This window comes from Rhipicephalus sanguineus, chromosome 2 (assembly GCF_013339695.2).
Source record: "Rhipicephalus sanguineus isolate Rsan-2018 chromosome 2, BIME_Rsan_1.4, whole genome shotgun sequence".
NCBI classification, from domain to species: Eukaryota; Metazoa; Arthropoda; class Arachnida; order Ixodida; family Ixodidae; genus Rhipicephalus; species Rhipicephalus sanguineus.
Window position 1 is genome coordinate 112257525 of NC_051177.1, and position 25041 is coordinate 112282565.

General features: G+C 48.8%; 2 protein-coding genes across 4 annotated transcripts in view; both read left to right on the forward strand.

Moving 5' to 3' along the window:
* The first annotated feature begins 878 nt into the window (after positions 1-878).
* Positions 879-25041, forward strand: part of LOC119383522 (optomotor-blind protein-like) — a 55087-nt gene continuing 30924 nt past the window's right edge. The window contains exon 1 of one of the 2 annotated variants that reach the window (XM_049412559.1): positions 879-1589. In XM_049412559.1, the coding sequence (XP_049268516.1) occupies positions 1036-1589 (554 nt within the window). In that variant the 5' untranslated portion in view covers positions 879-1035. The remainder of the gene's footprint in view (positions 1590-25041) is intronic. The other variant, XM_049412560.1, reaches the window with a different exon arrangement.
* Positions 4898-11830, forward strand: LOC119381255 (uncharacterized). 2 transcript variants are annotated; one of them, XM_037649182.2, is made up of 4 exons: positions 4898-5021; positions 9369-9490; positions 11467-11615; positions 11726-11830. In XM_037649182.2, the coding sequence occupies exons 1-4, from the start codon at positions 4925-4927 to the stop codon at positions 11727-11729; spliced, it is 372 nt and encodes a 123-aa protein (XP_037505110.2). In that variant the 5' UTR covers positions 4898-4924; the 3' UTR covers positions 11730-11830. The 2 variants fall into 2 exon arrangements, with proteins under 2 accessions (XP_037505110.2, XP_037505109.2); XM_037649181.2 differs by having other exon boundaries at positions 11781-11830.

Sequence of the window (25041 nt, forward strand, 5' to 3'; positions counted from 1 at the left end):
TGACCCCGTTGGCGAGAAAAGACATCGTAGGCGTCACGTCGCACTTGAACAAACTGTTTATTTGTTCTGAACACCTTACGGTGCATTGCAAGTGATTCCCATGCGCACCACCACATTGTGGATGGAAATAACTTCACTGAGGGGTTCTGCAGGTTCTAGAGACCCAGGCTCCAGGCTGCCACGACGGAACTTCGAGATCATATATGGTGACGTTTAAGTGAGTTCATTGCACGTGGGAGTGAAAAGGTTGTTGGAGCAATTAAAGAAACAATCCCTATTCATGATGACGGGTAAACAAGACGGTATAAGTCTGCCTTCTGCTCGGCTGACTCCAGCTGACGTTATGTTCGCCATGATAATCTTTCCAGCCTTTAGGATGTAGCGGCCACGTCAACGACTTGTGCACCACTTGTCTGTACGTGTTTTCCGTCAGCTGTTTTTTTTTTTTTCACTAACGTGATAGCACATAAACGAGAATGAAGTGCTGTCAACTAGCCCCTTTCGTTGCACTGTTGAACCTAGTTTTTCAAACGGAATCGAACAGTGCCAGAAGCGAAGCGAATGCTTGTATAAAATAGGACACGTGCCCATTGTATACCACACCCCTATGTTCTCTTCAACAAACAAAACAGATGGCCGATGTCTTTTTTTTTCTGTGTTCCAGCACAACATTTCATTGCGTTGTGATGCTTACGCCATGACAACACGCGTACTTCTGTCACGCCAAAGCTAATTACTAGTACCTTGAGACGCGTAAGTAGCGCACGCGTTCAGTTCCGCGCTTTGTTCATTCATGACAACTATAGCGCTTCGAGACAAGAATGCGTGAAAACAGGTCGTAGATGACGTCACAATCTGCGTTTATCTTGCGTATTCTCAACTTTCACGCCAATCATGATCCAGACCATGGGAATAGCATGTTTCTTGAGCAGGCTATAAACACGAGTGACATTCGCAGCAAGCAGCAGAGGTCACTAGACATTTCCAGAAAGCGCGCTCGTTCGCTCCGCCACCGACGCCTTCTCCTCAAACCATATGGCGTCGGCGTCGGGTCGTGCTGCTGGCTCCAAGGACGTTGTACTCAAAGCTGGACTCGGCAAGGACAGGACTGTCGGCCTCGGCGCGACTCCGGTGGACGACAGCAAGCAGTCGGCGAGCAGCAGTACCGACGATGGCAGCAGCAACGGTAGTAGTAGCGCGAGCAACAGCCCTACCAGCAGCGGCGGCGGCAGTTCTAGCAGCGATAGCGCAAACAGTGACGACGATACCACGTCTGTCACATCCGAGTCTGACGATGACGTCGAGAGCGCACCGACCGGCTCTATGGTGCCAGCCACCGATGCAGTCGTAGCTTCGATCGGGTCGGAGATGGGCACCTACGTCCACCGGGTCCTGGAGCGTCCGAAGGTCATGCCCAGTGATCACCCGGAGAAGGTGCACGACTGGTCCGGTTGGCCCACGTTCCCTCCCAAGGCTAACCCCAATCGCCAGCGGCGCGCGATCGTGCCCACCAAGTTGCCTCTTGTCAAACACGTCAACAGTGACGAATTCCGGCCCATCATGGAACTGCAGATAAACATCCACGGCAGGCGAGTATTTCTTTCACTTCATTTAGAAGTTTCTCGACTGGGATCACGATGTTGATGGCGTATGTGTTGTGTGGAAAGTATGCGCACACGCCCCACTAACAACCAGTGCTTGAAACGAACGTATATACCTCGTGCGCGTTGCTTTTCGCGCCTCCGATCCGCGTAGGCTTGCGTGTTGGTCGCTAGAGAGCACATGCGCGACTTCATTGGGCGTATCTGGATAACAACGGTAGCGCAAAGAAACAGGACACAAGAAGGCAACAAAGAGACACTCGCAGCGCTTTGTTGCCTTCTTGTGTCCTGTTTCTTTGCGCTACCGTTGTTATCCAAATATGCCATATCAACAAGCCCGCCTTGCAACTTAATTCATTCGGCGTTTGTGACGGTGGTCTGTCTCTGCGAGCCAGAGTGTCCACCCACTGGTTTCCGGACACGGCCTCGTGTCCAGGGCGCTACGTAATGTTGTGCTGCTGTAGAAGGATGCCCGCAGGGTGTCCACCGCTATTCTACTTTGTAAGTAGAGTACGCTAGCGTCGCACTCGGGGCAATTTCTTTGGCATCCTCACCTACAGCTTACCGTATAAGAGGACTGATATGTTCGAAAACACATAAACTCACACTTGCTCAGATCTAATGCTTTTTGACCGACCCGGTTCAGAGGCGACTATCCTTTGTGCGGGAGTGGTCGTCTCCTTTTCGCACGTGGTAGGTCAGAGCCGCACCGGAAGTCTTGAGCGAAAACCTAAACAGGAGGCCGTGGCTAACGACTTCGTGTTAAGCCCGCGGGCCGTGAGCCGTTATCCTGATCCGAGCTCACCTGAAAGCCCAGAGAGGCCTGCTGGGAAGGGGCGGCGCCATTATGTTTTTCACTGAGGGGGCACCGGCAAGTGAGTTCTTTCTGAGGGGCAAGAGGCGGGGAGCCTATGCGTTGTGTTTGTATTGTTAAGCTGTTTATTGGACGGCACTCGGCGACAATGCACTATGGCGACAGTCAAGGTAAAAGCACGGGCTCCGAGCGCGAGAGGCGTTTAGAAGAGGACGACCCACTAGGAGCCGCTGGAGAGCGCAACCGTTGAACAGTACCAATTGCTTCGCCACAACTATCCCGGGTACGAAAAGGGAGCCGTCCGGCGACCTAACAGCTCGTTACTATGAGTGGGTCATAGTAGGCCTTGAGGCGCTCCACGTTGATTATGTCGCGCCCTCGACGGCGCATGTCTGAAGCTGGTTCGATGGGTTCGATCAGGTAGTTGACCGGGGATGTGCGCTCGACGACCCGGTAGGGGCCTTCGTATTTCGGCAGTAGTTTTGAAGAGAGGCCGGTTGCAGTGGTAGGGACCGAGAGCCATACGAGCGCTCCGGGGAGGAACGTGGACTCAGAAGTGGTGGTGCCACCGCGAAGGCTCTTCTGCCGCTCTTGTTCGTGCGTTGTAAAGGCCTTTGCAAGCTCGCGACACTCTTCAGCAAGCCTGGCTGTGTCAGAAATAGGCGCACAATCAGATGGATCCGGCTTGTAGGGTAGTATCGTGTCAATGGTGTGCAACGGGTGCCTTCCGTACAACAGGAAGAAGGGTGAAAAACCAGTAGTGCTCTGAGGGGCGGTATTATAGGCGTAGGTGACGAAGGGCAGAATATCATCCCAATTTGTGTGATCGGCGGCGACGTACATTGAGAGCATGTCGCCGAGCGTGCGGTTGAAGCGTTCGGTTAGGCCATTCGTCTGCGGGTGGTAAGCAGTAGTTTTGCGATGAACAGCATGGCACTCTTTGAGAATGGCTTCGACGACTTCCGACAAGAAGACACGGCCTCGATCGCTGAGAAGCTCCTGGGGTGGACCGTGACGCAGCATGAATCGGTGTAGCAGGAAGGAGGCAACATCACGCGCTGTAGCCGCTGGGAGGGCAGCGGTTTCGGCGTATCGCGCTATAGATGGTCAACGGCGACGATGGCCCAACGGTTACCAGCCGACGTCAGAGGAAGTGGTCCGTACAAATCGATGCCCACGCGCCCAAACGGACGGTTAGGGCAAGGTAATGGTTGTAGACCGACTGGTGACACGTGCGTTGAAGGTTTTCGGCGTTGGCAATCGAGGCAGGAGCGGATGAACTTCTGCACGTAGCGGTACATCCCTCGCCAGAAGTATCGTTGTCGAATGCGGTGGTAAGTTAAGTAAGAATGCGGTGGTAATTTGTTAAGCTGTTTATTGGACGGCACTCGGCGACAATGCACTATGGCGACAGTCAAGGCAAAAGCACGGGCTCCGAGCGCTGAGAGGCGTTTAGAAGAGGACGACCCACTAGGAGCCGCTGGAGAGCGCAACCGTTGAACAGTACCAATTGCTTCGCCACAGTATTATATTGATTATATTTACTCTTTGGATGGGGGAGGGGTAGGGTGGGTGATGCAGGCAGGGGTGGGATGGTGTAGGGGTAGGGGGTGCAGGCAAAATTGGAGGGGCCGGCGCCTCCCCCGCTGCTGGCCCATGTCCGGAGCACTGCGAAGGCAACTGGAGCCCTCGACTATTACGCAACTCCGAATACTAAAACCATCGACCAGTAAATGTTTCCGCTACTACTTGCGTGATGTCGTAGCATCGTCGCTATTGTGTTTAATATTGACATTGTAATTAAACGGAAAGTCGAGGCGCGTTCGTGTCCTCGTGCTGTAGCTGTATTCCACACAAATTCGTGGCCCCCACACTCGACGGAGTGTTCGGACACGGAAATATGGTTTGGCTGCTAGCGCGGCGCCGCAGCGCATCTTCGACCTTTTGAAGCCGTCACGACAGTATTCTATGGCGTTCGTAACCAGTGTGATCGTTGTGCGTGCAAGAATTGCGGGGGTAGCAGATCCCCCCGCACGAGCAGCTATTGCTCTGAGCATAGGGCCGTAACTAAGGGGGGTGGGGGGTGAGGGGGGTTCTGACACCCCCCCCCCGAAATTTTTCCATGCTTTAACTTTTCGGGTGGCACTAAAATACTTTCACGCCGTCACAGCGACCACTAGTTGTCAAAGTTAGCCGTTCTACATACAAACACCCCACGAAAAAAATTCCAGGGTACGGCCCTGTCTGAGCATATGCTACGCCGCACGTGGTGCGCACACACTGTAGTCGGAGTGATGGGGGCAGTACACACATCAACATCCATGCACGCCAACCTGATTACCGCGTGGATGATAGATGGATTCATTTGCGTACGGTTGATACCGATTAAGCAGTAACTGTTTGAGCGACTCTTTGCTCAACGTGTTGCTCGCGGTGACACGCGCGTCTCGATCGTGTGGTGACGACGACCGAGTTCACCTGCGAAACGATCCATTTCTTCTGCAGGTTAATGCAGCCCGCGCCTTCGTTCCTCTTCAACCGCTTGATGGACGACTTGCAGTACATGGTCTGGCTCACATTCACGGATGTCAACGGCGGTGGATGCGGTGAGAGCGAGTTTCTATTACAGGGTGTTTCCTTTTTTTTTTAAAGCGGCGCTGTTTAAGCTTGGCAAAACTCCGGGATCGTCCGCACAAAACTGGGCGGGTATGCGCCACAGCAAGCGGGTGTGTGCCAAGCAGCTCCTAGCATAGCATAGCCATGCATTGTATAACAAAGGGGTGGAAAAGATAAGTGAGGGTGAGTAGTGATGTGAGGATGTGGACGGAAAGGAAGAGGAGAGAGGGTAAAGCATAGCATATCCTTGTACATCAGTTTAGCAAGGGGTGGGAAAGGGAAGTGAGGGGGACGAGGACGGAAAGGAGGAGGGGAAGGCCAACAGCTCCGCTGTTTCCCGTGTTCGCTTCAGTAGTGCGTAGGTGCTGCACATTTTTTTCTTCTTTTTTTTGACAATACAAAATTTCTTATAAGGATGCTATGATCATAGTCGGGCATCTGTCGTCTTCGCAAATGAGCTCGACGTCGAGAGGGAAATACATTGACACTCCCAAAGTTAGGAGAGAGAGAGAGAGCGGGGGGGGGGGGGGAAGAGGTGGAGATGGGAAAGGCGGGGAGGTTAATTAGACTATTTTCATTTTCGTACCCTGCACGTGGGAAGGGGGTAAAAGAGAGAGAGAAACCATCATTGCAGGCATTTCACAGCACACGTGCACAGTGAAGCGTATCATGGACGGTCTCTCAATTCCGTTACCTTCAAGAACTGCAGGAGGGCTCGCGTGGCTTTCTGGGTTGATGAGCTGTGAGGCCATGCTCCCAAGATCTTTCCTTCAGTGAAAGGCAGATCGAGTCTCCTCAAGCTAGGCACATTGGAGAGACCGGCGATGTTGTTCAAATTGGGGACAGCGACACAAGAGGTGGTCTATTGTGTCTACTCTGTTGCAGTTATCGCACGTGCGTGAATCCGCCATACCAATGCGATAGCTGTATGACGTGGTGAACGCTACATCGACCCACAGCCGACACATCATTGTTGCTTCACGTCGAGAAATATTTGTTGGCGGTTGTAGCTGTACCAATGGATCAAGGTTGTGTAAGCGACGATTGGAGTTTAGCGGATGATTCTAGTGCTTATTGTTAATTAATTTTCTTTTGTCAACTTGAGGCAAGCTGTTTCTATGGAAAGTTGCTGGACGTCACAATTTGTGGGAGCCCCATTGTTTAGCAGTACAAAAAGTCACCAGTAATTTGAAACATATTACTCACCATCCAATTTCATCGCCCCCGAGCGCGCCGTAGCGAAGAGATGGCGACCGCTGTGTTGCATCAGATTTAAAGGCCCCGTGACGATAAACCACGAAACTTGAGTGAAAGCGCGTCATGCCAATGATTGATCGATCGATCAATCAATGTAATTCGCTTTCACTAAGAACAATAAACCTCTGCGAAAAAAAGGTAACTGGGAAAAAGAAAAGCTGCATACTTACAGCTTGCAAGAGCCCCAGCCAATCATCGGGGCTTAGGACAAGGTACAGAGCTGTCCACTTCTACCCTGAACACCGCGCCGTGCGGCCGGCGCTCCGCGGAGCGCCTCTGCCGGGCGCTTCTGAAACTAGAGCGCAAGCGCAATGACAGCTGTAGGCGGGGCCTTCGCCGCGTCGTCTGCTGGAGCGCGGCTGCTCGACCGAATTGCGCCTGCTTTGCGGTGAAGCAAGCATCACTCTTGTGATATGGGCACGCAAATTGGGAAGTTGGTGCGGTTCTCATTCCTGCGTCCTTCATTCCTGTACGCTTGAATGATCCGGTTGACAGTTGCAAGATGACGGTTCGTCATCGCAGATATTGCACGTTGAGAATATCCTCTAAGGCATAAATCTACGATGCGTCGTCTTTCGTCTTTCCGTACTGTCGGCATGGTCCTTTAATCGGGAGGCAATACTGGAATGAAGTACTACCGAACATATGCAGCCCCTTTATTACGCGGCGATAAAAAAAAAGAAAGTTTGACGGCGCTACGAATTGAAGGGTCACATGAGCAGTGGGCTAACGTTTCGAGTCAAGAAAGATATGAAGCGATAAGCGGGCCTTGTGTCGCCCAGAGACAAAAAAGGAATGAAGCTTTATTCTGCACCTGCTCACAGCAGTAAAAATTTGTCATCGGCGCTTGTTTGGTGCACTGATTGCCCCGTACGAGTTCTGCTGAAAACTCGATTAGAACGTTTTTTTTTAATTTCTATGCATCAATAGCACGAAGAAACACGGCTGCCAGTAGGCAGTGAATAGGGTGGAATATTGGCGAGTTAAATTCGGTGGCACATGAAAACAACGCTATTCGTAACACATAAATGCTATAATATCAGTTTTCTAAGATTAACGGACAAGTCACATTCTTTTGTTTACAGGTTAGTAACTAATCAAAATTTTCAAACATTCCAAGATGTTATGTCAGAACTTACACGATATATTCATCACCAATTTTGCGGCACTCAACTTTGCGCTGATCAAAAACAGTCCTGTGAGCTGCGGGATATTCTTTCTGTTCCGCCGAATCACTCAGTTGTGGCAGTGCCAGCGCCGCTTGAAAGTTTTGCTCATGTATGGGCCGAGGTTTATTGTGCGATAGCTTGCAAAAAAGCCAGTCTCTGCGCTTCTCGAGAACCGCACCAAATTCTCAATTCGCGTGCGCATATAACAAGGGTGATGCTTGCTTCACCGCAAAGCAGGCGCAATTCGGTGGAACGGCCGCGCTCCAGCAGACGACGCGGCGAAGGCCCCGCCTACAGAGGTCATTGCGCTTGCGCGCTAGTTTCCGAAGCGCCCGGCAGAGGCGCTCCGCGGAGCGCCGGCCGCACGGTGCGGTGTTCAGGGTAGAAGTGGACGGCTCTGTACAGCACTCAGATTTAGCGTCACAAGAAAAACGTCCTCAGGAAAAGTGGTCAGTCATCATACGTGCACTATGGTATCGCTTATCCTTTGTGTGTGAAGTCTGGAGCTTATCCATTCGGTGTTTTTTTTTTTTTCATTCTATACAGCCATTGAGGCGCTCGGGGCAGCCATTCTCGGGGCAGCCATTGAGGCGCTTTTTAAGTTTTGCGTCTATTTATATTTCAATAATGAAACAGATGAGCACCGCACGTCACATGCAATGAAAGGAATAAGTGGTCTACTCGTGTATTTCAGGCGGCTTACCGTATTCCCTGGTCCTATACTGTGCTGCGACGCGCTTTCATTGAAGTTTCGTCACTTTGACACGTCACTTTGTCTGTCTTGCGCAATACAGCGGCCTGACGGCGCGCTCGTTTTCAGTGTTGCTTGGTCACATTTGACGATGAATACCTCAAATTACGTCCACCTTTTTTATTTCTAAAGAAAAAAGATGGGAGGGGGGGGGGCGCCAATAAATTTTCATGCCCTGTAACTTTTCCATAAAAGCAACTGCCCTCAAGATGATAACAAAAAAAGATAAATTAACGAGTCCCCCCCAACTCGCCCGACGGAAACCGCCGGACTAATCATAAAGTTTATTCATTCAACTAGTCCTTGGCCATTAATCTTTTCAACGTAACCTTAGCAGCCGTGAAGCTTTTTCCGCCTCGCCATAGAGTTCGTCGGCAAACACAGCAGGTGCCTTACGCTAGTAGCCTTCTCGAGAAAGAAAAAAAAATTAAGGGAACCTCGCGCTAGTGGAGCTGTCGCAGCTGAGAGAGCAAGGTCTTAATTGGCATACTCTTAATTACAGATGTATTGATTACCATGATCTTAATTAGCATATTCTAACTCAACAAGATCTTAATTAGCACAGTCGTAATTAGAGAGGTATTAATTAGCAATGTTTAATCGACATGGTCTTAATTGTCGTGGTCTTAATTGCATCCCCCTCCGGACAAATCGGCGCAGCGGGAGGGCGCGCGCCGGGCAGCTGTGCCAGCTGCCAGGTGACGCGAGATGCCATATAAGGTAGAGGCCGTTCATGATGATGATAGTTTTCTGGTGACTCCACATGGCCTAGCGAAAAGCTTAATAGCGGCGCTGTTAGAAAAATTGAGAGCCCTTCTATTATGATTGAAGACCAGTGAAGCTGTTTACGCTTCTGTTGCCACTGACGTTCTTCATCGGTAATGAGACGGTCACTCGATGTCGATTGGAAGCTGCTACCGCATGCACTGTTGTGTGCACGCGAATGACGAAACTTCTGCTGTACACGAAATGGTGCTCAGGTCACTTTCGAAGCGTAAGTTTCGCGCCGAACCCAAAGATGGCGTGACAATGCCGTACGAGTGGTGTGTTTTTGCCAACATCTCGGACGCATTTTTTTCCAGATCCCAGCCCAGCCATAGGCGGTTTCGCTCTAAAAAAGAGCATGAACTGGCGTTGTTCTCTTGTTTCCCGTCGTGCAGTTGGACAGTACAGCCACCCAGAATCGCCCCTTCCCGGTTCCTCGTGGAGGGGCAAGGTGGTGTCGTTCGACCGTATCAAGCTCTTCTCGGACGAGGGATACAACAAGCAGCTGCGACCACCTGTAAGTTTTCGAACGGCACTCCTTTACATTCCGCTTGCGCTTGCGCTGCTTGAAATTATCGCACAAAAAACAAAAACTTAGACGGACGCGGTTTAACAGGATGTCTGAGTTTTTCTTATGTGGTACTTTCAATAGGCGGCGCATACTCAAAGTCCACATGAACCAGCGAGCCCCAGCCATCCGAATTACGTCCGAAACCGAAGTCTGTCCGACCTGCATGCGCAAAATCTCGTAGCACGTGTGTGTCACATAAATTGTGCAAGCCCGTCTACTCGCCACTTGTCCACTAAAAAGTCACAGTTTCGCCGCAAGGGCGAAGCAATGAATGCGATAGCAGGAAACTAATGCTGTACGAAGTGATGCTCGCCAATGGATACTCTCAGTTTGAACAGCGCTCCTGTTGCAAAGGCGGCCGAAGCAGCGAAGAAAACTAGCGTGCTTCAAGTGTCGAGCTGTGACACTTGATAGTTCGCGCTCATCGTCTGTTTGTTCGTTTAGCGGCGTCCCTTGAGATCGAGTGACTTCCGTACGCTCCGTAACATGAGCGCGGATACCACGGTGAAAGCTTGAAACAACCCTCTTCCCCTCACTACCAGAAAACCACGCGAGCAGACAGCGGAAGGGCAAGGTTCTCCCTGCGCAATAAGAAGCGAGCGAGCTCGCCGACGACTTTTAAATGCGCCCGTCGTTCTCCTAACGCCATCTCGCTGGTAATGAAGAAACGCTTATAAGCGCAGCCGTCTCTGAGTCCTCCAGCGGTAAATGGTGTGTATATAACGCTCGCCGTTACCTACGTGGAGGATCTGCGTTTCGTGGGGTAGTGGCTAGCGCCACTCGCTGCGGAGCAAGAGGTCCCTGGTTCGATTCCGCGCTTCGGGAGCATTTTTCTGAATTATTTTTCTTTGGGGCTTTTATATATATATATACATATATATATATATATATATATATATATATATATATATATATATATACATATATATATACTTATACATATACGGTGCATGACGGCGACGGCAAAATTCAGCCGAGACTGTCCATATAATTGCTATCGCAATAAAAGTAAAGAAGGGAACACACGGGCAGCAGACACCAATTAAGATTTCTGGACAGTAACATTTCTGGGTCTTGCGTCGCTCAGGCAGCATGCAACTGCCAACCTTGATCGCAAGGGCGCGGTCGCGGCTATCTCGACTGAGATCAAAGATTGTTCATACCATTGCACGCGCTGTGATCTCGCCGCTTACTTCGCACTGAGGCGACAGACAGCACGAAAACCGCTTCGCTGCCCGGAGCGGCCGTATTCCCTTACGCTAGCGTTTTGTAGATTTACGCTATATCGGATCGCAATGGAGTTAGCCGCTAGCTGCACTTAGTGTAACATTCCAATTTGTTGCTATCACATTCATTCCTTATCCCTTGCGGCGAAACTGTTACTATTTTCTGGAAGATACACTGATGCTATGCATACGCATGTATTCTCTACTGCTGTGCTCGGGAGCGCCCACTACAATCCTATCCAGGTCTACCATGCACCCGAACATTATCAGTATACGTGATATCTGCTTCCCATCGGTAAGCGCTATAGCTAATGTAGGCTAGCTATCAGCATTTAAACAGCAAACATATATCTAATGATGTTCTCGCATATCCGTATATTAGAGTTCGTTTAGCCAGAAGCTCGCAACAGAACCTGTCCTCACCCGCCATGGCGGTCTAATGGGTTATGGTACTCGACTGCTGACCCGAAGGTCGCGGGATCCAATCCCGGCCACCACGGCCGCATTTTCGATGGAGGCAAAAATACTTGATTCCCGTGTACATAGATATAGGTGCACGTTAAAGTGCCCCAGGTTGTCGAAATTTCCAGAGCCTTCCACTACGGCGTCCCTCATAACCATATCGCGGTTTTGGGACGTTTAAACTCTGACAATTGATTAATTGGAGCCTGCCCTCCCTTCTCCCCTACGCAACAGATAACCCTGAAAATCGACGCCACCTACCGCATACAAGTGAACATCGGAGCTGTCGACGACAGCGGACACATTCTGAGCAGATCAGTCGCCCGCCAGTTCGTCGGCAACGCCTTCATTGCAGTCAGCCATGCCTGCAGGAACGTACCGAGGTTGGTGTTTCGGTTTGTTTGGGATGCTGGCTTTTTTTTTTTTTTCAACTTTCGAAATCGATGCAGTCATCGCCACCTCCTTCCGTGTCTCTCTTTCTCTCAATATTTAGCTGATGGAACCAAGCTCGGAGCTTTATTTGCCATGTTTGTGTGTTTTTCTTCTAGCCTAGCGCATGTCCACGCAAGCGGTCGGATCAAGAAAGCGCGCTAATTTTTCCAATGTATGCGATGTTTGTTCTTGTTATTCAATAAAAAACATACTTGTTTACCAATCAATCGCTTTATTTTCCATGGTCAATGACATTTTTCAGTAAAACATTGGGGTAGCCAGGGGAGGGTTCAAACCTCCCGCAAATTTTCAGTTTTGAATGTTTACACGCGCACATACAAACGCACGCACGAACATACATAAATTATATTTGAATCCCCCCCCCCCCCCCGAAAAAATTTCTTACTATGCTCCTGCAGTACAACTAGACAGAAACCAATGCAATGGGGCAGTGGCTACACATCAAAGAATTCGAAATGACACTAACTAAAAAAAATCATAATAATAAAGTGTGCATGTCTTCTGCTCAAAATGGCCAAGGGATATCATGATTTTCACAAAAAAAAACAGAAAAAGAACTCTTCGTACCGCGATGAAAAAAAAAAGCTAAGTTTCATTATGTAGTACTGAAGAGTTCTATTTACAAATACAGTTGCTGTGTTAAACACAGCAGTAGTAATATAGTAGACACTCCGAGCGCAAGTTCGCCGTCGAACTTGCGCTTGGGGTGTTTACTATAACAATGGAAAAGCCAGCCTAACCGAGTGAAAGACTCTCGGTAAACCAGGAAAGACTCATAACCGAGAATGATGGCGACGACGCCTTGCAGTGTTTGCGCTAGCTCAGCGTGACGGCGCCTGTTTTATCCTGTAACCACCTCAACAATTTAGTATACCTCAATACGAAATAAACAGCATCCTGAAAGAGCTCAATGATGAAAATTCTAAACTTGCGAGTCTCAGCTGTTCAAATACGAAAGAAAAAAATCAACTCTACTAACGTGAAACCTGGGAAGGTGCGAAGCACCGGTGTTTCCCATAGCACGTCAATAGCAATGAGACGACGCTGTCATCTCCTTGCTATAGGCGCCGCCCATTGCAGGCAACGTCCATCACAGAAATAGAGCTTTTCCTAAGCCAACGTGCCGTCTTATTTGCCACTCGGAGAAGCACACGGGGCGTTGTCTCTCGCGGGCGAGCGCGCATTCTCGCGAGCTTTTCCTGGGGAAACGCGCCGTCTTAATTGCCACTTGCTTTACCGTGACGGGCTACGACGACAAGAGACGCCGACAGCCCGAGCGCATATCGCGCCTTTAAAAATGTCATCATGCTTGCACGCGGTTAAACCAATTTGTCAAGCGACAGCTGAGTTTTGATCGGCAAAACCGAGCTACCGGTTTTGCTCGGCGCTAACGCGCAGTGAACTAGGATGCAGCCAGTGCCTTTGGCGGTGGCGGCACGAAATACTTGATCGTACTGAGCCACTGTTTTGTTTTAGCGCAGACACGCCGCACTAGTGTTTCGCTGAAGGTTTTTATGCCGGCGTTGCAACGAAACGCGCGGAACGAAACACGCGATCAACGCGCTGACACGCTGGCGTGAACTGATCGACGAGAACTTTTGCGCTATCTCGCGGGAAATGTGCAAAAAAAAAAAAAATCTGCGGCGCTGACGCAGCTCAGAGATGTTGGCTCGACCTTGGCTGAGCTTAAAAGGTCAGATTCACGGAACGAGGCGTTTTCTGGGTTTGTACTCGGAGGAACAGAGATATCGCTCTAAAAATCTTTAATATTTCAGACATGCAACGCCACAGTGGGGTACTGGTGCTTGAGTTGTCCGGGAGATATCAAAATATTAAATTATATCAGTACGTTTATTTATTGTTCTAATAATTAGCCTATCACCATAATAATAATGAAAATAAAGTTTTGAAGATGGTTTTTGAGGAGTGAGGCAAGGTCCGCTACAATACGTGCATTGGCGAGCGGAATTCGGAAATAAAAAACGTGTTTTTTTTTTTTAAAGCTTGATCGTCGTTAGCACTAGGAGCTAACGCCGGCGCGGGCCAGGAATGAAAGGCTACCAATTTAGGCAACGATGACCGCTTGGTTTTATCAGCCTAAACTGCGACCTTTTGAAGCGGGCTTTTTCTCACAAAGGCTGTTATGAAGGAGAAGCCACCTTTCACAATGAAAGGGGCGCTCGGGGTTTACTTACGGAAGAAATATTGCGTATGTCATCCTACAATGCATTGCTATGCAGGCTCAAAGAGAATACCGTCTGTCGGTTTCCCTGTCACGTAAGTCAATAATCGCTATTAAGGAATAAATGTATAAAAAAGTCAGTTTCGCCGCAACGGCGAAGCAATGAATGCGATAGCAATAAATTGGAATGTAACGCGAAGAACGGAAAGCAGCTCGAAATTGCCAGCGCGTCGCTCGAGCCCAAAGGACGCACGAAAAGAACGCACACAGGACGAGCGCGAACTATCATGCGTCACAGCTCGACACTGGAAGCGCACTGCTCAAACATAAAGCAGGACAAGAAGGGAAATCTGGGCTAGTTGGTTATAGTTCATTTTCGATCAGCTTACAGCGCTCGTGTCAGCGCTCGTGTCGTCGCATTCTTGGTCTCTGTCCTCGTCGTTTTTGCGCTGTAAGCTGATCGAAAATAAAGCAGGACGCACGAAACGAACGAACAGGTACACACAGGACGAGCGCGAACGAACTGTACCAGTCGTTACTTATTTCCGTTTGAACAGCGCGCCTCTTTCGCAAACGCGGCCTCTGCAGCGTCGAAGCGACCTTCGTACGCTCTGTCACTTCAGCGCAGACATCGCCGGGAGAGCACAAGACATACAACCCCCCGCTCCCCCGCCAGCCGCCCCCTTCTTTCCTCAAGATAAGCGCACGAAGGCGACCACGTTCGCAGGAACGGGGTCACGATCTTTAAAGCGCGCCACGCGCGGACATCGCGCCATCTACGTGGTAACTCAGAAAGGATACTGATGTAAGAGGTGTATATAAACAAGACGAGCGTGAACTAATTGTGACAGTTGTTACTTATTTCTGTTTGAACAGCGCGCTCCTTTCGCAAACGCGGCCGCTGCAGCGAGCGAAGCGAAGCACCCCACCGGCCGCCCCTTCTTTCCTTGAGATAAGCGCACGAAAGCGACGACGCCCTGTAGAGCCAACAGCAACGGCGTTCGCAGGGGCGGGGCGACGATCTTTAAAGCGCGCGCGCACGTCGCGCCATCTATGTGGCCACTAAGAAAGCATCCTGAATTACATGGTGTATATAAATAGCTCGCCGTTAGCAGGCTGAAAGACTGTGCTGTCGTGGCCTAACGTCTAACGCGGCGGGCTGCAAAGCGAGAGGTCGCCCGTTCGATTCTGTGCGTCGGGAAGAATTTCTGAATTATTTTTCTTTGTGGCTTTTCTATATATATATATATATATATATATATATATATATATATACATATACGGTGAATGACGGCGGCCACCGACGGCAAAAATCAGCCGAGACTGTCCATATAATTGCTATCGCAATAAAACAAATTTTTTCTTGCCGGTACAGGGTTTCGAACCAAGGCCCTCGCGCTACGGAAGCGAGCGACTTTACCACATGGCTACACGCCCATTGACGAACGTGAATATATTTGAACAATATGAATGTCTTGTGCCCGCGGTGCAAAATTAGTCTAAAAGGAGGATAAATAATAAAGCTGTTAGGCGGAAGGTTAAACTAAGACAGAAAAAAGACGGGGCGGGAAATATAACAGCACGAGGGACGGGACTGAAGACACAAAAACCACAGGACGAGTGCTGGAAGTTGGCGCTCTTCTTGCTCCCTCTTTTCTTCCTAAGTATAACCCTTTTTTTTTTCGTCACGGTTCTTACTTATTTTTGTCCCAGTCTTAGCCATTCTTTTTTTGTACTTTCCTGTCACTTTTCCTCCGGAAAGGGCAATCACGCGCTGTACCCATCCAGGTGGCATCTGTAAACCTGCTTTCTCTCTATTTACTCCGTGTGTCTGTGTGTTTGTATGGCTGTGTATCCCAGTGGTATGTTCGTATATCACAATTACTACAAATAACATCCCCTATATATATATACTTTACTTGGCTTGATTGTCGGTAAGTTCTCATTAATGTTGTGTTTAACAAAGAAAAACGAGCGCTTGGAATTCCTCTTCTTTTGCGTATTTCTGTACGCATATCAAATTATAAGGGTGATAATGCGCCTTACAACTTTTTTATTGAACTGTGCACCGACTAGCCCGACATCGTACGCTACTGAACTGTAGAAGGAGGGCCCTTTCTATGCGGACCTTGCTGAATTTCGCGGCACTGGAATAAAAACCCTTTCTAGAACGAGACGTAAAGCCGACGTGAGGGATTGCACTCACCAGGAAAATTTAGACTGCGATAATGTAAGGCCAAGCTAGCCCAACTTTCAATACTATTTTAATGCCAACTCGCGTCTCGGTGGTCAAGGGATGTGCCATCTGTGACGCAGTTCCAGGGGCTGACGAGCGCTAGAAACAAGATGAAAGACGTCATGATCGACGATGCTGCCAGAAAACAGCGTTCTAAGGAATGATACAGTAAAACCTTGCGCCTACGCATCATTTATAGACAACTATCAAAGGAAACTCCGCGTGCGTGTTCTTACATGGTGGTATTCAGTTAATTACTTACTATGCGAAGCCTGTGAGTTTCTTGAACGCATAGCAAAACGATTAATTGTGTCATCTATCATTTGAAAACTCGCGGCGGCGCGACGGGAATTTGGTCTACTCGGGATTGATGATGGCCGCAGGTTTCACTGTGGAGGCTGACGGTGCAGTCGCTCGAGTGGTGTCACAATTTTACAAACTATTGAAGACGCCATGTCACACATTTACGGAACGCCGAAACACCCAAACTCCGTTCTACTCACCAGGTGCAACGTTGTCGAAGCTATGAACGATGTTACGGCCGTGAGCAAAATGTATAACTCCGAACGTCGATGGCTGCAGGACGCGGCTTTTGTGGCACCTTTCCAGACGCGGACGAACGCTTCGAAGAAGGTGAAAGACGCCATGCTGATGCCACCAGAAAACAACATTTAAGGAAAGGCCGCAACTTACAACAATCACAGGGTCCCATATCGCACGCTAAGGTGAGTGACAGCGAAAGACATTACGTGTGCACTATATTATCTGCACTACGTTGACGTCATTTTGAGTTACTCAGTTACATTCAGCTACTCTCAATGACATTTTAATTACTTTGAATTACTTTCAGCTACCTCTTCGTTACTCTCGGTCACGTCTAGCTTCACCTTATAGTGCTTTAATGGACGTCAGGCATCTTGTATGACGAATGGAGCCACGAGTCCCGCCTGTTGCTTACTTGCTTCGACTTTTTTCAACAATTCGTGTTCACAACGCCGATGGCCTCTTGCCGCGTTTTATGAGGCATCTAAGGCTTTCGCATTGAGAAAACTTAGATAGCTACGACATGTTGGTTTGGGCTAATAGGGCCATGTTACGAATAACTTGAAGGAGCGCGAAAGAAAAAATCACAGCATATCCACGGAGTGAATGATGATGAGTGGGCGAAGCTGCGGAGGTTCATCGGTAAACCGTGAATCTTCCGTGAATTCTGCCCAGTACATCATCACCGACGTGAGATCGGGCGCGTTTATACTAAAGGTTCGATGAGTTATGACGACTTGCAGCTCACTTTAATTTTACATGTACGCTGTGAATTTTCATTGTTTAGAAAACCATTGCTTTAGAAAACACCTTGCGTCTTTCGTTAAGCAGCTGGCGTCTTTTTCGTTTTGCTTTAGAAACATCTGGCGTTCTTTCGTTTTGTTTTTACAAAACATCTGGCGTCTTTCGTTGCTTTATTTCATCAATCAACGGCGTTTTGAACAAAATTTTTATTGTTTAATCACGCACAGGAGAAATCTCACCAGGCACTACCTTGGAGGTAAACAATGGCTGCTAATGGGAATGAGAGACAGAAGAAGTCGGCTTTTAGCTAACACTTACACTTCTACAGAGACAGAAGAATTCGGCTTTTAGTTAACGCGCACGCTGCGAATTTTTTATTGTTCAACAACGCACAGGAGAAATCTCCCACCGGCACCACCTTGGAGGCCAAAGGGTAAGACTTGTTACTCACTACTACGAGCACGACGAGGGACGAACGGGTGCCGCCTTAAGGAGCTTCGCCCCTAAAAATTGAAGAGCCCTTCCCGATCGGGGAAATGGGGGCAAGCGAAGCCTCGCGTGGGCGTGCGTGACGTACTACCTTTCTTCCTTTCTCTCTTTCTTTATTTCTTTTTATGTAGCGGCCGTCCCCATCGGTTGAGGTGTCCTCACTTGAGAGACAGTTATCGTGCACTCCACACCCAATTTCCATTTTCATTTCCTTCTTCCTTTTAAGAATCCCCCCCCCCCCCCCCCCCGAGCGCTGTTTTCGGGCGGAATCGGCGTGGCGTCTTTCGTGTTCTTCCCAGCGCTCGTCAGCCTCTACAACATCCCGACGAGAGGACCATCACGCGATCACGGAAACGCAGTTTAGGAACTAATTTTTTCGAAGTCGGAAATTCCCTGAAATGTGCGATTCGGTATACCGACCTTACGCGTTGTCCAGCAGATCCCTTCTATTCCGCGAACGCCAAATATTGCGATGAAGCGCCCGCCGCATGTGCAGTGCTTCCCAGCTGTTTTTTTTTTTTTTTTTTTTTTCATCGGCGGTAGAACGCGCTCATATGCTTCCGTTCAACTCACACAGGGCAAGCATGGGCGCGTGACTTAGTGTTCAAGGAACTCGTTTTCAGGCCGCGGGGACCCCGGTTCAAAACTAGAACGCCGGAAAGAAATAATTATTTTTTTTTCAATTATTTTTCTTGGTGCGCGGACACCAGCTGTGGCTGAGGAGGGCTTCTTGGAGCACCACCAGCCACACAGGTCAGTCAACAAAAAGCTCGTGAAAAGTGTTTGTTCCTCATACTTGTCCTCGTTTTTATCGCGCTGCTTCAAGTTATTCGAAAAACGCTGCGTTTACTCATCACTTAGACAATGGACCTTCTCCGGGTAGGTAGTGTGCGCATGCGCGCCGGCGTCTACGAGGCACGCGCCATGGCTTTTGGTGGCTAAAACGCGACGACAGGTGCGGACCAAGCGACATCTGGTGTCATTAACTTGCAAATTTTTCCCCCAAAGAAAGGCGCGAATGCTGTCCTCCGAGATTGTCTACCGGCGCGCGTAGGACAATTTTGGAGGCCAAGGGCCACCAGTTCACATTTCGGCGATCTCCCCTGGAGGTGCTGTTCGGACTCGGAAAAGGCCCATTCTCAAAGGAGTTACTGCCAAGGAAGTTTAAAAGGTACTTGGATTTCACGCGGATTTCTCATTCATTCATTCATTGCTATCATAGGCGTATCTACCGGGGGGCAAGGGGGGCGCCAGCCCCCCCAGTGAGAAATGTTGGGGGGGCAGAGCCCCCCCACTTTCGACAGTGGTTATTGTCGGCTGCAGACTGGGAAACTAACAAGTCAGGCAAAGTTTTACTTGAACGCAGCAATAACTTAATTTTGTAATAAAATTTGTCCTACGATCCTGCTGCGACGACTGTCCTCCGTGTGTCATGACCACGCAGTGCGGTGCGGGCTGCCTATTCCACGCTTGTGCGTCTTGCGACTACAGAGGAGGCTATCGCTCAGCAGGGGCTCTATAACATTACAGCAATCTGTCACGATCTTATTTTGTTCTGCCTGGCCTGAAATTTAGGTAATCGGCGACGCAAATATGGGCGGGAACGAGTAAACGTTGTATAGCCCGATCAAGCGCTCTCCTTTTTCAGGAAATTTTGTTTGTTTCTTTGAAAACAAATAGCACCGCCACGGCTCTATATTCAAGCTGCTGCGAGTTGATGAGTGTGCAGAAGTGTCGAGTATTTTAGTTGTGGCTAGCCAGGACAGCTAAAATAGATTCCCACTTCAGTCTTCGATTAGCCTGCTTCACTTGGCTTATCATATGGTAGCCTGCAGCGATCGTGGTGACTTGTAACAAGGCAGTGGACTCGAGCACATTGAGAAGCCCAGCTTTCAAGTTGTCCCGTTACTTTATCTACCTCACCAGGAAGATGACCAGCGTCCACGGTTTTCTGGACTAAGAAGGCTGCCTACCTGCAATGTGTTGTGTCTGTACCTAATAATGTTTATTTCTCTCTCTACCTCTTTGTCAGCAACGATGAGTTCACAGAGAGTTGTACACGCGCAAAAACAGCCCAACATCGTTATACTACAACTGAAAGTATCTATTATACACATATGAATTTATCTCGCCCGCTGCGATAAGCAGCCGCTGCCAATGTGATTGGCGGGCAACCTATTAAATTACGTTCAGAAAGAGGCACTGTCTGGCTCTTCCGAAAAAAAAAAAAGTTATTGTTCAACACAGTAATGTGCTGTTTATTGTGCACAATTCATTTTAACGCCGCGAGTTTTCGCAGACTTGTGACGTCACGTAACAAGGAGGCGATTTTATGGCACATTGAAAATTTTTGACGAATAGCGAAGAACCAATGACAAACAATGCGCCGTATTGAAAATAGTTCATTATTATTATATTTTTACGCAGTCATGCATACGTGGTAATTACGCGGTGGATCTCTTACGCGCCATTTGTTGCGTCGTTTTACGAGCAGCTGCTGTGAGCATGACCCAGAAAATTTCGACCACTCATTAACAGCTAACGACCTATAGACCAGAACACAGCGAATTCCATGCGCATCGCCATATTTGCATCGCGCGTCGCGCCATCTAACGCACACGCGACGAAACAACACGCGCGGGCTGCCACGCCAGCAGACGCTACACAGAGCAAACGTGAAACTTCCGAAACTCAGCCCGTCGGAGAGCGTGTTTCGCGTCTTTTCTAGCCTGGACATTTTCGCTGATTTTATTGGAACATCAAGAACATCTTCCTCATGCAAGTCCACAATGTATACAGTACGTGCTGAGTGGGCTGCGGAAGCAACCTCGTCAGATACGTACGCCGTTACATTTGTAAAAAAAAAAAAACGTTCTCGCTGTAGTACGCGTGAATCGTAATTGCAGTGCAGCTCGCGAAAGAGTGCAACGATGTTTTGTTGCCCCATATTACAAGTTGTGCACAAAGTTTTGTGAAAGCTCATCATTTCATCATGCATCGCGTAATAATTAGTGTACGCTTTACGGGTGGTTTCGCGGAACGTAATTTTTGTTTCACCAACGCTCTTACAATAATGCGTCTTGCTCACAAAAGCGTGCTATCGGAGAGTATAACCTGCAGTATAGTTCAGCGATCCCTTTTGAAAGCTACCTGCGCGATTTTATTCTTGTAACGATGGTGCTTTACAAGTGAAACTGTGCTACTCTTAGTTAAGCCGGTTAGCTACGCCTGCGACGTAAAGGACACGGGCGCGAGTACTGTTTACTTACGTGCCATGTATTATGTGCAGCTGAATGCCTCGTGTCCAAATAATTTGGGGACATCAAACAGCTGAAATGAAAGCACGAAATTCTGGCCAGCTGTTGAGGAGCACCGTTGCCATTTATTACCTTTTGAAGACGAAATCTCGAAGCGTGGTTGCCATCAAAAGCACTAAGCTTAATACTACGTTGAAATGGCAAAGCATGCTGATGCTTGTGCTTGAAAGCATAACTTGCACTAGAATTTCGTCAAAGGAAGCGCTCAAAGGTATGAAGTGGCACCCCCACACAAAGCTCGCGCCTGCCTTCAACTCAGCTGCGTGTTACGCAAATTAGGTTCGCAAATGAAATAGGTGGGCATCACACTGCAGAATACACGCTGTTAGTGTACTACTACCGCGCATTTTCACTCGGCTCCTAGTTTTTTTTGCTTGAATCACAGTTATCCACTCGCGGCGAAGCTGAAAACACCACACCGGCACTACTTCCGTGGCGCGTCGTAATCGTCGCAGACAACGCTAAATATCCTCTTGTTGCGCAGCTTGTTTTGGCATCCAGAGACGACGCAGTAGTGCCCAGACGAGCTCTTATACGCTGAAGCGGCGTGAACGGGTACTTTTTTCGCACTTTAAAGCCTCAGAACTGCAGCTTGCCCTGTTTACTCGATGCAGCCCGCGCGCGCCTTGGCAGCCCCGGTCAGCCCGGCGTCTGGGTGCGAGAGTATCCGCTCGGCTCGCCAGCAGCCTGGGTGCGAGACAGGCGTGCTCTGGTGTATACGTAGGAAACATGCGGGGTAGTTTAAACGTTCTAATCGCCGACATTTTTGAAGGAAAATTTGTGCCTACAGAGTTTACGTAGGCTACTTACATGGAAGAACCGGAGGGGAGGAGCAAAGGGCCACATCACCTCCATTCCGTCCACCCCCCACCCAAGCTGGTAAAAGTAGGAGGGCAATAATATAATAAATAATAATAAAATAAATAATAATAATAATAATATAATAATAATATATAATAATAATATCTGGGGTTTAACGTCCAAAACCACGATATGATAATGAGAGACGCCGTAGTGGAGGCCTCCGGAAATTTCGACCACCTGGGGTTCTTTAACGTGCACCTAAATCTAAGTACACGAGCCTCAAACATTTTCGCCTCCATCGAAATGCAGCCGCCGCGGAAGTAGGAGTGCAAGGACCGAACACCTAGTATAAAAATTCGTAATCATTTATAATGTTATAACTATACACAACCAGCTCAATGTGGTTTGCTTAAATAATAATCGACTGAACTTGGTCTTCTTTTAAGAAAGACTTTATATTAGAGGGCTCTAACCAGTAAAGAAGTTGGCACTCGGCTTATGCTGAAGACTTCTGCGAAGTACCTCGCTTTGTCATACTAAAGTACTAGCAGGTTCTCATACTCATTGTATCTACAACGCCAAACTAAGACTGAAAAGTCGCTGACGCGATTGCTCAGATGATCAGGTTAATTTGGATGTACTTTTTAAACTTCAGGGTAATATTTCCAAAATGTTATTAAACACTGCTGTGTTGTCGCGGTATGGGGCGGCCCAGCCTGTACAACCTGTTTGTGTAGATTCTTCTTTGACTTAAAACACAGTTCAAGTCATCTGATCAGCTCTATGAATATAAAAAATCACCTCAAATCATATATATTGGCCTCGAGGCTCACCACTGAAAACGCCGGCGCCACCGTCGGCGTGACGTACTTGGCAGGATCACGTGGTCTCAGCGGCCGCGTCGGCTGCTTGTGGAGCGCTGCCGCGTGCTTTGAAAACGAGTTTCAAGTCCCGCATGCGCTGCGGACTGTTCAAATACGGAAGTTTTCTCGCATTTTCTGTTCAATTGAAACCATTCTAATAGAGTGGCTGCCGCCGAAGGCGACGAACATGGGGCTCTACCGCTCGGTGCCGCAGTGCCGGGCTTACGCAAAGGAGCCCAGTGTCAGCCTGCACCGGTAACCTCGGGACAAGAAACTGCGTGAAGCATGGGTTGTAAAGCTAAGAACCGGCAAGTAGCCATCGCCTACAAGTCTTGTGTGCAACAAGCACTTCCCGCGACGAAGACTTTCGTTACTGCGTCGGGACTGCGATGGTCGGTGAGCAGCAGACAGCGCGCACTGAGACGATGGCTCACGCGCGCTTTCCGCCGGCAGGTGATGCTTATCTGCCACAGGATGGAAAAGGCGCTACCTTTTGCCACGCGCGATACCATCTCAGAACCCTCCCGTGCGACCTCTTGATCGTCGGCCCCGTGCTCAGCGTCCACAAAATCGGCTGCAGATGCGCAAGTCATTGTTTAGATACGTTGAATTTAAAAACACACGGGGTCCCTTATGCACTCGCCAAAGATGACTGGAAGGCGAAAGCCATCTTCTTGTCAGTCGATGTATTGATTCTCCCGCGCCCCCCTCCAGAAGCGTTCTGCACCTAACGCGGTTTTGCACGGCCTCCGTGACCGATCACGGAGGGAATGCAAAGCGACCATGACGTTGAATATGTCATCATGTGACGTCACGTTGTGACGTCATAAAGACGCTACATATTTTGGCGATCTGTGACGTCAGACGTCATATGATAACGCCATCACCGATCACGGAGGCAATGCAAAGGGGACCATGTCGTGTGAATACGTCATCATGTGGCATCACGATATGTCACGTCATGGTGATGTCATAATGAAGTTACAAATTTAGGAGGTCTGTGACGTCATGATGACGTCATATGGTGACCTCATCACGTGACGATTATTTTTTGCGTCATTCGTCTTGACGCCGCGACGGTCATCTTCCCGTTGAGAGGCATCTGGCTTTCGCCTTCATAAGCTACCCGACGTTTGCTGGTGGACATACATAGCGAGAGAGTCAATGCTGCGGCTGTGTGCTGCATTTATGTTGGCAATACATTTTTTTCAGTCAAGCTTGCGTTCCCCTGACGCAAACACTATGTCCCATATTTATTTGTGTCACTCACAAACTGACGTTGGGCCTCTCCAACCCCATGTATTTTCTTGGAGCCTCATTTATTTACGTGGGAAAGATGCCACCCTGTGTGCGTTAAACACGACACTGCTGCCAAAATTGCTGGGGTACTCGTCAAATATTTACTATCTTGTTTTGCGGCTGCTGGTTGCTGCAATAACTTCTATTTTATTCACCGCTATTTCAAGTTCACGTGGGTCCTAGTTCACAGCCGACGTTTGCAGAACAAGTCCGGCGAACGTTACTGTCTTTCTTTCTTTCCTTGACGTTGCATGCTACTACCACGCACGCTCGGTCCTCGTAGACTACTTCTCCTCGCACCACGAATCTCGAAGTGGTGAAGGTTTGGTCTATGAATTTGTTGATGACAAAGAGCGGCAAGTTCACTGGAATGCAAATGTAACTATAATTAAGGAGCAGTAAAAAAAGGCGTTGCATTTGCTCCGTTTTGTGTGAGCACCAAACGAAACGAATGCACTGAATAAAGAAACAGATGCAGCGGCATTTGCCCGCTGAGGAAAGCTGATGAATACGCAGTGCGAGACAACTTCAGTGCGGTGCCAAAACGCGCTCAAAAGCGAAACCATCAGTACGAGCATACATGCAGACGCTCATACATGCAGAGGAAACCGTCAGTCGTCACGAACCCGTGCCATCGCGCCTTGAGGCTTCTTTCTGTTATGCTCCGTTTGGTTTATACAGGCAGTCTACTCTAACGAGATATTTCACATATTTTGCACTCAGCGAGTGACTGCCTTTCACGCAAGAAGCCGGTTCGGGGGTCTCCAATGCGGTGACCGCGTGAAGCGGGTGCTAGGTTTTCTGCAGAGAGGACAGCGACTGTAGCCTATCTTGTGCTTTCTGTTCGTCGAAATTATTCTTTTGACAGGAAAACATTTC

Coding starts and splice junctions, on each gene's coding strand:
- LOC119381255 (XM_037649181.2), top strand. CDS start 4,925: ATGCAGCCCGCGCCTTCGTTCCTCTTCAACCGCTTGATGGACGACTTG. Junction 9,491..11,466: donor ACAAGCAGCTGCGACCACCT/GTAAGTTTTCGA, acceptor CCTACGCAACAG/ATAACCCTGAAAATCGACGC. Junction 11,616..11,780: donor GCCTGCAGGAACGTACCGAG/GTTGGTGTTTCG, acceptor TTTTTCTTCTAG/CCTAGCGCATGTCCACGCAA.